General features: G+C 48.5%; 1 protein-coding gene across 8 annotated transcripts in view; it reads right to left on the minus strand.

Annotated features, from left to right (window-relative positions):
• The window catches only part of LOC144783823 (uncharacterized), a 982913-nt gene that overhangs the window by 269197 nt on the left and 699161 nt on the right, over nt 1-14555 (minus strand). For all 8 annotated transcript variants that reach the window (XR_013601608.1, XR_013601607.1, XM_078662569.1 and 5 more), the window contains one exon: nt 11632-11916. Coding sequence is in view for 6 of the 8 variants with exons in the window: in XM_078662569.1 (XP_078518695.1) it covers nt 11632-11916 (285 nt within the window). In the remaining 2 variants the exon portion in view is untranslated. The remainder of the gene's footprint in view (nt 1-11631; nt 11917-14555) is intronic.

Raw genomic sequence — 14555 nt, forward strand, 5'->3', positions numbered from 1 at the left:
CGTTGGTTGTGCTTGCTCTCATGCCCCCTCGTTGCTTGTGCTTGCTCTCCCGCCCCCTCGTTGGTTGTGCTTGATTTTCTGTCCCCTCGTTGGTTGTGCTTGCTCTCCTGCCCCCTTGTTGGTTGTGCTTGCTCTCCTGCCCCCTCGTTGGTTGTGCTTGCTCTCCTGCCCCCTCGTTGGTTGTGCTTGCTCCACTGCCCCCTCCCTGCCCCCTCGTTGGTTGTGCTTGCTCTCCTGCCTCCTCGTCCCCCTCGTTGGTTGTGCTTGCTCTCCTGCCCCCGCCCCCTCGTTGGTTGTGCTTGCTCTCCTGCCCCCGCCCCCTCGTTGGTTGTGCTTGCTCTCCTGCCCCCCTCCCCTCGTTGGTTGTGCTTGCTCTCCTGCCCTCGCCCCCTCGTTGGTTGTGCTTGCTCTCCTGCCTCCGCCCCCTCGTTGGTTGTGCTTGCTCTCCTGCCCCCGCCCCCTCGTTGGTTGTGCTTGCTCTCCTGCCCCCTTGTTGGTTGTGCTTGCTCTCCTGCCCCCTCGTTGGTTGTGCTTGCTCTCCTGCCCATCTATTGGCCTTGTAAATGACAATGCCATTTATTTATGTTTTAAAAACAAAAACATAAATAAAAATAATGTCATAAGCAATGCCAATAGCTCTAACTTTAAGAATGCCAAGACCATTGCATTGTAAATGCTTGTTATCTGCTCAAATGGAGATACTGTTCTTCAGTGTACCTTTGCAAATGCCAACACGTCTGACATGCAACACACCAAAGGCTCGGTGTTTTACCTACCCTTTTCCAAAGGGCCTACCCAGTCCTCTAAGCTCTCTCTTTTAAAGTCTATTCAGATGCTATTCCTAGTATCTACTATTAGAATTTTGGACCTTTTAAAAAATCTTCACATCTGAGGCAAATCAAACAACCATGCCCCAGTTTGGCCATTTTAGCGCAGTGGTTTAGAATCTTAATGTATGGTCTTCCACAAGACTCACCCCTGTTTTCCTTAAAGATAAGATATTTGTCCCGATGGTGTATAAAGCTAAACTCAACTCTCTGACCCTAGCCTGTTTCTGTGGCATCACCAGACTCACCATTTTGACAGAAATCATATAAACAACCATGATCAACCAGTTAGACTTTCTTAGTCAATCTCTCTCTCCAGCACAAGCACAACTGTGTGAAGAGCAACTGCTGTTTTGCGTTTTATTGACATCTCCTGGTTCTTCCATTGATATGAAATACTGCCGGTGCATGGGTCCCTTCATTTTGTGACAAACGATGTCTGCTTTCAGGTGAATTTGCTGTCCATTCAATATTCTGAGGTGCTTTTATCTGCGCCACTCGGGGTGTTTGCTCTTTCACCTGATATATCTAAAGCGCCCTTTCTGTTGGTATAGATGGTGAAGTTCATTCCATTTTTTAAGCTATTAGTATTGTAAATAACAATGCCTTGTATTTATGTTTTAAACCCCAAAATATAAATAGAAGGCATTGTCATTTACAATGCCAATAGCCCGAAAATTGTGTGAATGCGAGACTTATTGCATTGCAAATGCTTGTTCTTTCTTCTCTTCAAATAGGTTGTAGCACTGCTGATGCCCATAAGCCCTACGAGTTCAATAATGCAGCTCACAACTCACTTGAACTAAGAGGGGCAAGCAAGCGTGCTGAAGACTGACTAATGTTATTGCAGCATTTTTGAGGCAAGAGGCAAAGCTTAGAAACAGGAGAAAAGGAAAGCTTAGCGGCTTAGAGGGGGTGTCATAGGCACCATTTCTAAGGGCAGTGGCTTCTTTGGGGGGCTGTGAAGGCAACCCACTTAGTAGCGGGTGCAACATTTGACCATTCCAAGATCCCAGCACGCTCTCTCATGTCTTGTCATTGGTGGATACAACCTCAGGAGTGAGCTAATACTTAAGCATGTACTTCAACAGAACCTAGTGAAGAAGTCTAATGAAGTGCTATTCACTCTGCAAAGCACCACTACAAAACTTACTTACCGTAAAGGCGAGTAAGGGATCAAACCAACGCATGGCCTCAATAACTACAGCAGTTGAAGTTCTACCTAATCTAGAGACTACAAATATATTTTCAGGCCAAAAGCCCTCGTTTTGTAATGAAAGGTCTTCAGGTGATCAGAATACCCGAAAGCTACTGGAGAAACTTCTTGAGGTAACAGCAAATCCCTCCCCAACCCAGAGCTCGACACCGCAGTCGCCAGAAGTTTAGGACAGCCAGCCAAAGCAATGCTTGGAAACCAGCAGCAATACATGCGGCGGTGAGAGGGAACTCTTCGCCACCATCAGTACAGGGGTAGCAAGTGAAGCATATAGATCCCACACAACAACTAATGAGCTCGCTACACACAGCTACTGTCCAACTGCCAACAGCCCAACTTTCCAAATCAATATACCCAATGTTTTTACTGCGTGTAAGGCCATTCTCTACAGAATATGCACAACAACAGGTAAATGTGATCAGTGTTGATTGCAGCTCTCTCAGTTCATCACAAAATGAAGCAGTAGTGTTTAGGTGTCTCTCACCCAATTGTAGTGGCTTCTAAGCGCTGCAAGGCTTAGACCTCAATGCTATGGAGTCAGTGGGTCAATATGCTGGGAAAACCAATTTGCATGCGTTCCTTGCACCTTGGCAAGGCTGGGCCCATCAAGACCATCCTTCTAAGAGGTTCACGCTGCCTCCTCTGTCTCTCTCTTTTCATCTTCACTGGTAGCTCAAATGCTACAGCAGATATTGTGAGAGAATCAAGACATAAGAAATGCCCAAGAAAAAACCCATAAGGAAATCACTGAGCAACCAAGTGCTATAAATGAGCGTTTGAGGGTGGTGTGGCCTAGGTGACCAACATGGTGGCTGCTCTTTAGACCAGCTCCGCACTAGAACCCTGATATCCACAACTAATCTTGATCATTAGCTACCTGAGCTTGTTAGCAGCTGCCTCTCTGGCCACACAAGATAGCGATACTCCATTTTTGAATGGAAGAAGCCCTGCAAGGCGATCAGGGAGCCTTCTGGGGCTCGAGGTCTGCCATGCGGCCTGATGACAGGAGGCTGTGATTCATGGTGCGAGAAAGGGCAGTCGCCCCCCCTACAGACTACTTGCGGCGACTGAGCTGAGTCCTGGCTGACTTTCTGTACCGGCTGCACACTGGTGCCAGTGAGCCGGAGGATTGGAGGCGAAGCCAGGGCAGCCTGTGATTGAGGGGAGGTAAGGCATTGGCCCAGATTTCTCCAGGGCAATCCCTCTGCCCCTCTTCTTTTTGCCCAGCGCGCGGTGCTGTGGTATTCTGCACTGCAGGACATTATTTTGACCCTTCCTAACGACCAAGGGGGAATACCTGCCTGGCCGCTGCTCCACTGGCTGTTGCGGCTCGGCCTGGCTCCATGGTGGGTCCTGAATTGGAGCGCTTTGAATGCCCTCGTGGCCTGAGACCCTGGCTGCAGGAAGCCATGTGCATGGCCTATGACACTCCATCACCCGCATGCCTGGATTCACTTGCTACGCTGCGGGGGCCTCATTTCTAGTGCTGCTGGCTAGGCCCTGCCCATCTCATCTTCAACTGCAATTATCCTCCTATGCCGAATTTCGCCATTGGCCCCTACCGCTGACTTCGGGTGCAATTTTTTTTTTTTTAGTAGCTCTTGACTGTGTGCTGGACTGTAGAGCTTTCTAGTCTGATCCGACCCTCCACCTCTTGAGAACTATCCTTGCTAGGGGTTCATTTTGTGTTTACCTGGACCCCTCTTTACACTGGGCCTCCACCTTACATGGCCCAGGCGTGGGCTTGAGGCCGACTACGGACGTTGCTGTGGGCTCTTTGTGGGGAGACACTTTGTTGTTGCTCGCCCGGCCGGTGGCCCTGGTGGTGCACTGGGATCTGACATTCCATGGTAATCCGCTACTGGACACGGCGCTCTGGGATCTGACATTCCATGGTAATCCGCTACTGGACACGGCGCTCTGGCACTTAGTTTTGTTCTTTGACCACTTACCAGGTAGCCCTGTGGCCTCTCCAAGAGTATGATGCTGGGTCCTGGCCTTGTGAATTGTGAGTGACTCAGGCCTCCTCTACTATCTCACACTCATGCTCACCTGCCTTGGGTCTACTTGTCTCTCTGTGTGTTGCCACCTCTTTTTGTAGCGGACTTTTGAATCGGGCTGTTCATGGCCTCCTGCAGCCCAGAGCCCCACCTAGGACAGGAAATGCCAGCAGTTCCCTGAATTGCCCTGTACTGCTGCCCGGCAGCTGCTCACTTCTTCTATTGCTACCTCACACACCCATATGGACCAGTACACTACTGGACCCGCCATCTGGCCTCTCGGAGGAAGACAGGCCCATCCCTCCATCTATTGAACTCACTGCCATTCTTCAGGTCATTCAGACGTCGCAAGCTGCGGTGGAATCTAAAATTGGGGAGGTATGGATGGATGTAGCATTGTTAAAACAAGATCTCCAGAATGCCACAGCATCCTGGATTTCTATGGTGGAGGATGATGTCTCCACTCTCAAAGAGCAGGTCTCTCCTTTGCTTGCCCAAACGGACGAACTGCATAGATGCACCGAGGATACTGAGAATCACTCTAGGAAAAACAACTTGAGGCTCATTGACGTTCCTGAATGTATGGAGGGCAATGCACCACAATTGGGGCCAGATTCCTTGAAGCACTGAATTAACTCATGGATGCCTCCTGAGCGTCTGTCTTCCTGGTTTGCAACTGAAAGGGCTCACCATGCACTGACTCCGAGGACTTCTCATGGTGCCTCCTCCACCCGATCATCGCTTGCATCCTTTATTACAGTGATAGAGATGCTATCCTGAGGGAGGCGCGGTCACAGTCGAAAATCCACTGTGGGAATACCAACTTGCTCCTTTTCCCGGACTATACTCGTGAGGTGCAGTAGCGTTGCCACTCCTACATGGAGGTCAAACAAAAGTTTAGAGATATGGAACTTCAGTATTGTTTACTGTTTCGAGCTAAACTATGTATCATCCAAGCCAATAAATCCTTCTTCTTTGATACACCAGATTCTGCCTGGCACCAGCTTACTGAAGATCAGCCTCTCTATGTCCTGGCTGCATCCTAAGCGCGTCGAGCACCCTCTGCTGACCTGCAGTATCCGCTGCTGTCTAAACCATGCTGTGAGAAAGTGAGTTTCTGTTGCAGTACCCCCCCACACTTTTTGCCTCATACTTGATGCACTTTTCCTTGGTGTGCCCTGGGTCCCTGCCAATCAGGTACCCAGGGCCTGTGTTCCTTCCCTAAAAACTGGACAAAGCCTAAACCCAATTGGCATCTCTGGCCACATGTCAGCCCCTAGTAAATGGTACCCTAGGTACCCAGGGCATTGTGACCAGAGAAGGCCCCTAAGGGCTGCAGCACTTATTGTGCCACCCTTAGGGGCCCTGTACCCTGACACACACACACTGCCTTTGCAGGCTGAGTGTCCTGGTGCAGAACTAAACAAGAGTCGACATGGCACACATCCCTGTGTGCCATGCCCACAAACCCACTGCCCTGGCATACATCAGCCACCCCTTTAGCTGGGTGCCTTATGCCAGTGGTGTGGGCACAGGTGCAAGAGCCCTGGGCCCCTACAGTACCCAGGGCCATTCCTGGGCACTGTAAGTGCAGTGATGCCTCTAAGAGTATATGGTGCTGGGAGGTTGTCATTACGAACTCCACAGCACCATAATGGCTACACTGAAGGCCGACAAGTTTGATATCAAACTTCTAAGCACATTAAACCCACACTGATGCCAGTGTGGGATTTAATGTAAAATGCACTACAGAGGGCATCTTAGAGATGCCCCCTGAAACCTAATCTACAATCCACGTCTTGCCTGAGAGGATGCCAAGGCTGCCACACAGCAGACATGTTGCTGGGCCCCTGGGTGGAGAGCTCCCGCTCTCCTGGGCCTGCAACAATGCACATCCTGGGACGATGTGCCAAGCCTCCTCCCCCAGGATGGGCAGGGGAAGCTTCAAAGATATTCCGCCTTTGTGAGCTTCTCCAGACCACTTGCTGTACTCAGCAACTGGCCCCCACCAGTTCTGACCCCCACTCTGGCAGGAAACCATATGTCAGAAAGGGGGGGGACAGCCTGTGCCAACTCCACCCCACAGGTGGGAGAGGCAAGGTGATGCACGACCCCGGGCTCCGGCCATCTTGAAGATGGGGAGCCCTACCCAATCACAGCTAGGCTCCTGCCCCCCTCCCACAGGAGAGGAGCAGGCTAGGGGGTGTACCCACCCCAGGACAGGGACCCATTGGTCCCTGCCCTTGCCCTACCTTAGTATTTAGGGGCACCCTAAACCTTCTTCCACAGATCCAGATTCCGAAACGAGAAAGAATAACAAGAAACAAGAAGACCTGCCGTGCAACTGCTAAAAAGAAGAAGACACCAACTGATTTGGCCCCAGCCCTACCGGCCTGTCGACCCTCAAACCTGCTCCTGCTAAATCCCAGCGTCTCCAGTGGCCACCAACCTCAAAACCCCCGGAGGACCTGACTGCCTTGTGACTCTTGACTACCTGGGTCTCCCACGAGCAGTGGTACTGCTCAAAGCAAGTAACAAGCCCTGGCATCAGCCCGGAACCGCGAACCCTGCACACTCTGCACCCGCCAAGCCTGGCCTGTGCTGCAGTGAATCAAGACCCTGAGGACGTCCCCCCGGCGATTCTGACTTGGAATCCAGTGCCTAAGACCCTCCTTGACGACTTACCCCTCGAAGTGTTGGTCGCTCCAGAAGATCCACCGTCCCCGAGCCTGCAGCCTTTGTTCCCTTTTCAAGATCCTCATTGAATAACATTGAGCGTCCGACGGCTCAAAAGCACCCTGCACCCAGCCGCCTGAGTGCCCCTGGAAGTGCAACCTGTACCCTATCCTACTTCCCCATTTGCCCCGAGCAAGTGACCAGGAGCCCAGCTCCCACAGCCGCGTGGCCTGCTAGCCAGCAGCCACCAACCGAAGGCCCCCTGCCTCTCTTTGGATAACATTGGGCCTAACTACCTCTGCACCCGGTCGCCCCTGTGCTGCTGAGGGTGTACCAACTGTACCTACCTGACCCTGGGGTACCCCCGAGTCTATGCCCAGAACCTTAACTTCACCAATCGAGTACTCACCTGAAAACCGATGACTCACTTTCCTGCAATAGGATAACATTGACTAGTTTGACTCGAAAAATCTTCTAAGTGTGAAGTTTTGAAACTTTAAAATATTCCTATAAAATCAGCCGAATAGCGAATTCCGAAGTACTCACCTGTGATCAAGAGAGAACCCACTACTGTACCTTGTAGCCCAGTACTGAACCGCAAAAGTAATCCTAACCGGGTTTATTAGTAACCTGAATTTTCTCCATAGGAATCCATGGTCTGCTTTTCTATGAAATTTCTTCTGTCTACTTTTGAAAACTTGAAATATTTCTTAAAAATCGTACCAACTACTGAAACGTAATTGCTTACCTGTTTTGCATAGAGATCCCAGTGCTGGACCTAGGAGCCCAGTCCTGGATTACAAAAGTAACGAGAACGTATATTAACTGTAACCTGAATTTTCTCCCATTGGATAACATTGCCAGTGTGAACTTTTAAAATAGCTTTATATTTCTTAAAAATCAGTGCAATAGCCAAATCGTTTTTGCTGAAATGTTTTCAGCTTAGACCCCAAGACTGAATCTAGGATCCAGTCCTGGGATTACGAAAGTAATCGATAAAGTAACCAGCTGCAATTATGTAGAAAAACCCATTGAGCTCAATGCTAAATTGTGTTTAGAATTGTGTTGCCTTTCTGCAGGGTACTCATCTGCAACCTCTCATATTGAGAAAAGTATATTTTGATACATGTGGGTTCTAAAAATAAAACAACTATATATTTTGATATAAAAACAATTGGTCTGGAGTTCAGTCCTTGAGTGTGTGAAACCTTTTGCTGACTGAGTGTGTACAACAAATGCTTTACACTGTCCTCTGGTACTGCCTTACTGCTCTACCAAGCTACCACTTTAGAGAGTAAGGTCAGACCTGACTTTAACCTATGTAATACCTCAGGGGTTTGAGGCCTCTATGCACACTGTACCTTACATATAGAGCCACTTTCTGTCTAAACCATGCCGTCACCACACTCGTTCTCGGAGGAGACAGAGAAATGCTCAAGCTAAGTCCTCCACTTGGGGAGGAGGGGGACTGGACTTGGACATGCCTTCAGCTCCCACGTCATCAATGTTGGCAGCTCCTCATATTGATGCTGAACTTTACCGCAGTCCTAAGATTTGACTGGAACTGGGTCTCTAGCAGATGCATGGGCCTCCATCGTACTTCCCTCTTTGATCTCCTGAAGTGCATTCTGATTCTCTGCCCAGCTGCCTGTTCTTTTTTCTTGCAGACACTTCCCACAAGTCTAACTGGCAGCTAATGTCTTATCCTTTATTGAGTGGGGGTTCTTCCCCTTGATGCTTCTCTACTGTTGCACACATTGTTTTCCTTAATGTTTCCTTTTTTAGGGCAACAGATGCTTCTGGAGAAAAGTGTGGGGGGGGTTGGGGGAGGAGATTTGTTCATAGATTGCTCTGGTTTCAGCTTCTTAGTATGTATTGCTTGTATGTTCCCTATGCGTTTTCCTTTTTAGGTTTTGACAGACACTTTTCTGATAATCTTGACAGCTTTCTTTCAGTCTTGACTGCCTGGAGTGCATCACTGGCAGACTCCTTACACGGCTGCAAGGCCTTCGCAGGCCCCTTTTTTACATTGCCCATCGTGGGGGCTAATACCAACCCCTTAAAGCAATGACCGTTGGAGTGCTGTCTTAGAATGTTAATGGTCTTCTAGACCATGTCAAACGTGCAGCAGTTACTGAGGTACTCTTATTTCAGGAAACTCTTCTTATGGGAAACCAATGCCCCTTCCCAGCACATAAGAGATATGATAAAGGTTTCCATGCAGGATACTCTCATGGATCCTGAGGGGTTGTAATCCAGCTGCGGCGCTCCCCCCCCCCTTTCAAGATCTCCCATGAAATATGCGACCCGCATGGCCTCTTCATTGCCCTGACAGGGACGATGGTAGGCCAGGTGATCACTTTTGTATGCATTTACATGCCTCCTCTACTACCCATTGCCTTTCTCCATGACCTATCCAGACTCCTCTTTGAGCCTAACGCAAGGTCTTACGCTAAAAGGTGGTATTAGCTGTCAAAATCTTTTTGACAGCTAACTGTCCAGTTTATTTTTTTGGGCATTTTCATGGAGGCACGTTCTGTGAGGGGAGTCACAATGGACCCATATCCCTTCACTAACATCCTGTAGTACCCAGTCAAGCCATGGAAGGCCCTGACTTGGGTCTGGGTTGTTGGTGCTGCCCAGTCCAGGATGTAAGGGTTACACTTGGCCTCCACCAATAAGGTGGCCCAAGTATACCACAGTTCCCTGCCCTATCTCGCATTTAGATGTCTTGATAGTTAGCATACCGTTTGCAGGGATTTTAATACCTTCCCAAGGTGGATCAGGTGATCCTGCCAAGTGGAAATAAAGACCACAATATCATCCAGATAAGCTGCACTAAAGGACTCTAATCCTGCAGGGACTTGATTCACCAATCTTTGGAAGGTGGGGCATTCTTTAAATCAAAGGGCATAACAGTAAACTGATACTGCCCATCAAGTGTGCAGAATGCTGTCTTTTCTTTTGCTCCTGGTGCCATGCCAATCTGCTAGTACCCTACAGTTAAGTCAAATGTACTTAGAAATGTGGCTGCACCCAATTTGTCTATCAACTCATCTGCTCTTGGGATAGGGTGAGCATCTGTCTTGGTGACAGAGTTGAGCCCTCTATAGTCCACAAAGAACCTAGTTTCTCTTCTTTTTACCCCGTGGATGAGGTTTGGAGACTAGAACCACTGGGCTGGCCTAGGGGATCTCAGAGGGTTTGATAACCCCTAACTGCAGAATCTTGCTGACTTCAGCTTTCTTTTAATTGATCGGACTGACAATAGATGTTGTTCTTGACAGGTACACTGTCACCAGTCCACATCATGGGTACACCAGTTTGTCAGGGGTCAAGGAAGAGAGCTCACCAAACGTTTGCAAAACTTATATGCAATCAGCCTGCTGTTGGGCAGTGAGTGTCTGAATAGACAACCCCATCCACTGACCCTTCTTTGGGGCTGTAAGAGAGGAGGTCAAGGAGAGGTTCACACTCTGTCTCCTGATCCTCATAGGTCACCATGGTGATGTCAACACCACCACCTGTGAAAACACACAATACCTACTCACACTTTGGATCTTACCCTTGGTTAGCGACCTCAAAAGAGTCTCAACTCCAAGTAAGGGAAGGTGCTCACGCTCCATGGCTTGTCATAAAAGTCCCATTCAATAAAGACATGAGAGTCAGTGCCACACACTATGGTCAAGACCACTTGATACCAAAATGCTGTATGGATACCTGAAGAGGTTCGGGATTGAGAAGAGGACTCTTGGAAATGAGGTGATTCAAATAATGCTTCAGAGTCAAAATTAGACCTGCAGCCCAGCACGCCTCAGGCCAAGCCTAGAAGGGCGTAGACAGGAACACAATGGTAAGTCCTACCTCAGAGAGAAAAGGACAAATAAGGACCATAAAACAAGCCATATTATCGCCCGCCCTCTACAAACCACACATGACCTTCACAAAGAGCACAAGTTTACAATTGAAGAGGTAATTTCTGAAGGAATTAGGTATACTTAATAATCACTGAAATGGGACATTTAACGTTAAGTTTTTTAGGACATGCATGGGTTTAAAGGGTGGATGCATTAACTGAACTGAGATTGCATTGCAGTAGGGGAGTGGTAGCTAAAGGAGGTGACCAGAAGTCTGTATTGTGGTCAGGATAAAGGCATTAAATTGCTGTGTGAATCATTAATAAAGATCTATATCCCACACCCAATGCAACCCTTCAAAAGGCAGAACTTGACCATTGTATCAAACCCCCTTTAGGTGATCTACCTGGTTTCCGGCTGCTAAAAAATAACGAGGTAACACACTGGTGGCCTCTTCCTCCTTCTGAAAGTGAGGCTGAAGCAGTCCACGAAGGAAAAAGGATTGAAAAACGAAGGTTCTGGGAGCAAAGCTAAAGAAAATTTCAACTGCATTAGAAAATAGGAACTGTTGAGCCTAATGTGAGTTAAGATCGGACTCCCTCTACTTCGTTGGCTGGAGTTTGGACCACATAATAAGGATAGACTGTATAAAGTATGTGGATAAAGGAATGTCAATCAAGTGCATATGTCTCTTGCTGAGTAAATTACTGGGCACTGAGGAAAATTCAAGCAAGTAAATCTATGAAAGATGCAATGCTGGAGAACTAGGTTATCCAAATGAAGTGCTATGGTTTCAGTGACCTTGATACTCCAGTTGTAAACAACAGTACCCTCACAGTATACTGCTCAGTAACAAACAACTGTCTCAGGACACATAGTCACACATAGTGTATTCTGTCAACCTTACCCTCAGGGTATACTGTTAAACCTAGCCTCAAGGTATAATGTCAAACGTACTTAATGTGAACCTAGTCAGACATCATCAAGGCACAATATTAGACATTTTTTATGTGCATACTAACAACCTCATTTTTAACATACACTGTTATACTAACCATCGGGGTTCACTCGCCGTCCCCCGATCTCTGGCCTCCTCTGTTGGCCATCGTCATGTCTGATGCTAGTAGGATAGATGCTGGAAGGCACTGCAGCATGGTACCTACTGTTGGCCACGCTTCCTGCCTTGCTGCTGGTAGGACTAAAGCCAATACAACCAGCCTTCCCACTTGCCACGTGAGGGGGTGTGCTTGAAGCGGGGCTGGGCATGCTTGGCCTGTTCAGAGGTATATCTTTCAGACAGTTCATTAGTCCATGCAGGTGTGTGTTTCCCGCAGTAACCTCTGTGTTAAAGGTGAAAAAAGAAAGAAAATATATTTACTGAGAGTCAGTCCATTTTTCTGTGACTGAACAGAATTATAAATCTTAAGAACAATAATTTAACATACTACATCACTATCAAAAGCTCCAGTTCCTCTCAATGGGCATATGCAAGATAGCTCAGTGATTTGCCTGGCTGCTGCAGAGATGCATAAGTTAGCTTCCAGCAGGTCACAGGTCTGTACTTTCGTGTGCCAGCTCAGTTTTTCAACCTTCTGAAGTTGATAACATTAAAAATGTTGAGGTCGGCATTAATAAAACTATTCTTTAAGAAGCAAGTGAGACAGTTTATTTATTTTCTATCAATCCATGCTCACAATGTCAAACAGTGATGTACAAGTTACTTACCTTCGGTAACGATGTATCTGGTAGAGACGTTGGCTAGCCGCAGATTCCTTAACTTAGAATTATCCCCAGGCGTCAGACTGGATCAGAAATTTTATTTTTTTCAGCAGCTCTGCATGCAGGGTGGCAGCGCCACACAACCTGCCCTGTCGTCGTCCATGAACGTGACGTCAGCGAGGTCATAAAAGACCTTCCTGGTGCGCTGACGTCAGTTTTCTTTGGCGAAACATTTCGGCGGCACAACGCGGAACCACCAACAAACCTGTTAAAGTATGGGAACAGTGTGCGAAGGAGGAAAAAATCTGTAAAACAAAGAAATCGGATGGTGCATAACACCATAAAAGACAGTAACAGACACTGTCGACTTACAAACCAAGAAGTAAAGGCAGAGCATCGTTCTGAGAAACAACCCCGCGAAGCGTTGACCCTCCCCAGAGGTTGAGTAACAGGGGAAGAATATCTTGACAGACAAAAGGTAGACTGTTATTACAACGAAGCACTGTGCCGGCCAACAAGGGCCGACCATAGGAAGAACAACAATCTACTACGAGAAGGCAGTACAAGAACGGCACTTCCCCTATAGTATTGGAAGGCCAAAGCACAGCCCAGCAGATCCCAAGAAGAGGATTGTAGAGGAGACACGAGCTCTAAGTCGATGGAGGAGGCGGGAGGGAGGGAAAGCAACAAGAGAAGACCCCACACTGGAAGGACAGAGTGGAGGAATGCAGAGAAAGGGAAGAAAAATCTACTGGTGAGACAAAGCAGAAAGCACCGCTCTACAGGGAGAGAAGCCGCCTGGAGGGAAGCAGCTGCATATGGCAATTCTTAAAAGGGTGGCACCAATTTGAGCACCCTGGATGAAGACCAGTGCCAACTGAAAGGAGGCAAAGTGGAGAAGCCCATCTGGCAAGGTCCTCACAGAACGGGGAGGATGGGTGGACGTTAAGGAATCTGCGGCTAAACAACGTCTCTACCAGATACATAGTAACCGAAGGTAAGTAACTCGTACATCTGATAGAGACATCTAGCCGCAGATTCCTTAACTTAGAATAGATACCACAGCCATACCCCAAGGGGGGGTGGGTCTGCAACAGAACTATTAGAAAGTGCCTGATAGCACTGAGCCGGCCACAGAGTGACGGACTATGGGGAAAGCTGTGGCGGTGCAGCCAGTCAGCAACGCAAGCAGCTCGAGAGCAAAAGACAACGGGAGGCAAGGTACCACAAGACTGCCAGAAAGGCGCAAGACCATACCAGTGTGAGTATAAGATATAGAAACGGCACTAAGCCATATTCCAGAACAAAAGAGAGAGTTCATAATGAAGAACTACTCCCAGACCTCAATGGTGCACTAAGTTGACACCAACGAAAGCTAGAGGACAAGGAGGACCGTAACCAGAGCATACCAGGCGAGCCCACGCAAGGGAGGCCGGACAAGCAGCATCCAGGAAGCGAAAGGCAAGAGGCAGGAACTGAGCAACGTCTCAGAAGTACAGGCGGGAACATAAGACACGGCAAGTGCACACTTGGTCACACGAAGGTGACAGGGGCGGACAGCACCACACTGAAGCGCACCAAGGCGGACCAAAATGAAAACATGCACATAGCAGACAGCTATGGAGACAACACGGTGGCGTAGCTAAGATGAGTACGGGACTGCCCAACACGGCAGTTTGAAGGCCAAGGGGAGAACACACCCATGGGAGACAGAGACGCAGGACGCAACACCAGGGACGACCGTCATCAGAGGAGCTGTCTCGCAGGCACACCAGACACAGATTAGGGTGACACCCAAAGGAAAAAGACACATACGAAGGGTGTAGCATCCGAGGCACTGAAGGTGTCTATAGGAACCGTGACGAAGAACACGCATAGCTGTTGAGAACAACATCAGAGCTCCAGACCACCACTTCCGATCTGGAGGGGAAATGCACCTCCACAAAAGGGAGGGACTGTGCAGTACATGAACGGGACAGACAAGACCCCCCAAGAAAAGAGCACCCAGAAGCGGAGGTCCACCCCAGGGAGCGGAACACTAGGAACCCCCATTGCCGAAGATACAGGAAAGGGCACCAAAGTGCACTATAAACGTGCTAAGAAAAAACACTGCCGTGCAGAACAATGGCAATTTTGAGCACCATGCACCCAACTGCTCCTCGAAAAATGAGGATATAGGACCACACCTCGCAGAAGCGAAGAGAGGTGGAGGTGTGTAAAAAGGGATACCCAACGGTCAATCTGGGGGTATATACATATA

This window comes from Lissotriton helveticus, chromosome 10 (assembly GCF_964261635.1).
Source record: "Lissotriton helveticus chromosome 10, aLisHel1.1, whole genome shotgun sequence".
NCBI classification, from domain to species: Eukaryota; Metazoa; Chordata; class Amphibia; order Caudata; family Salamandridae; genus Lissotriton; species Lissotriton helveticus.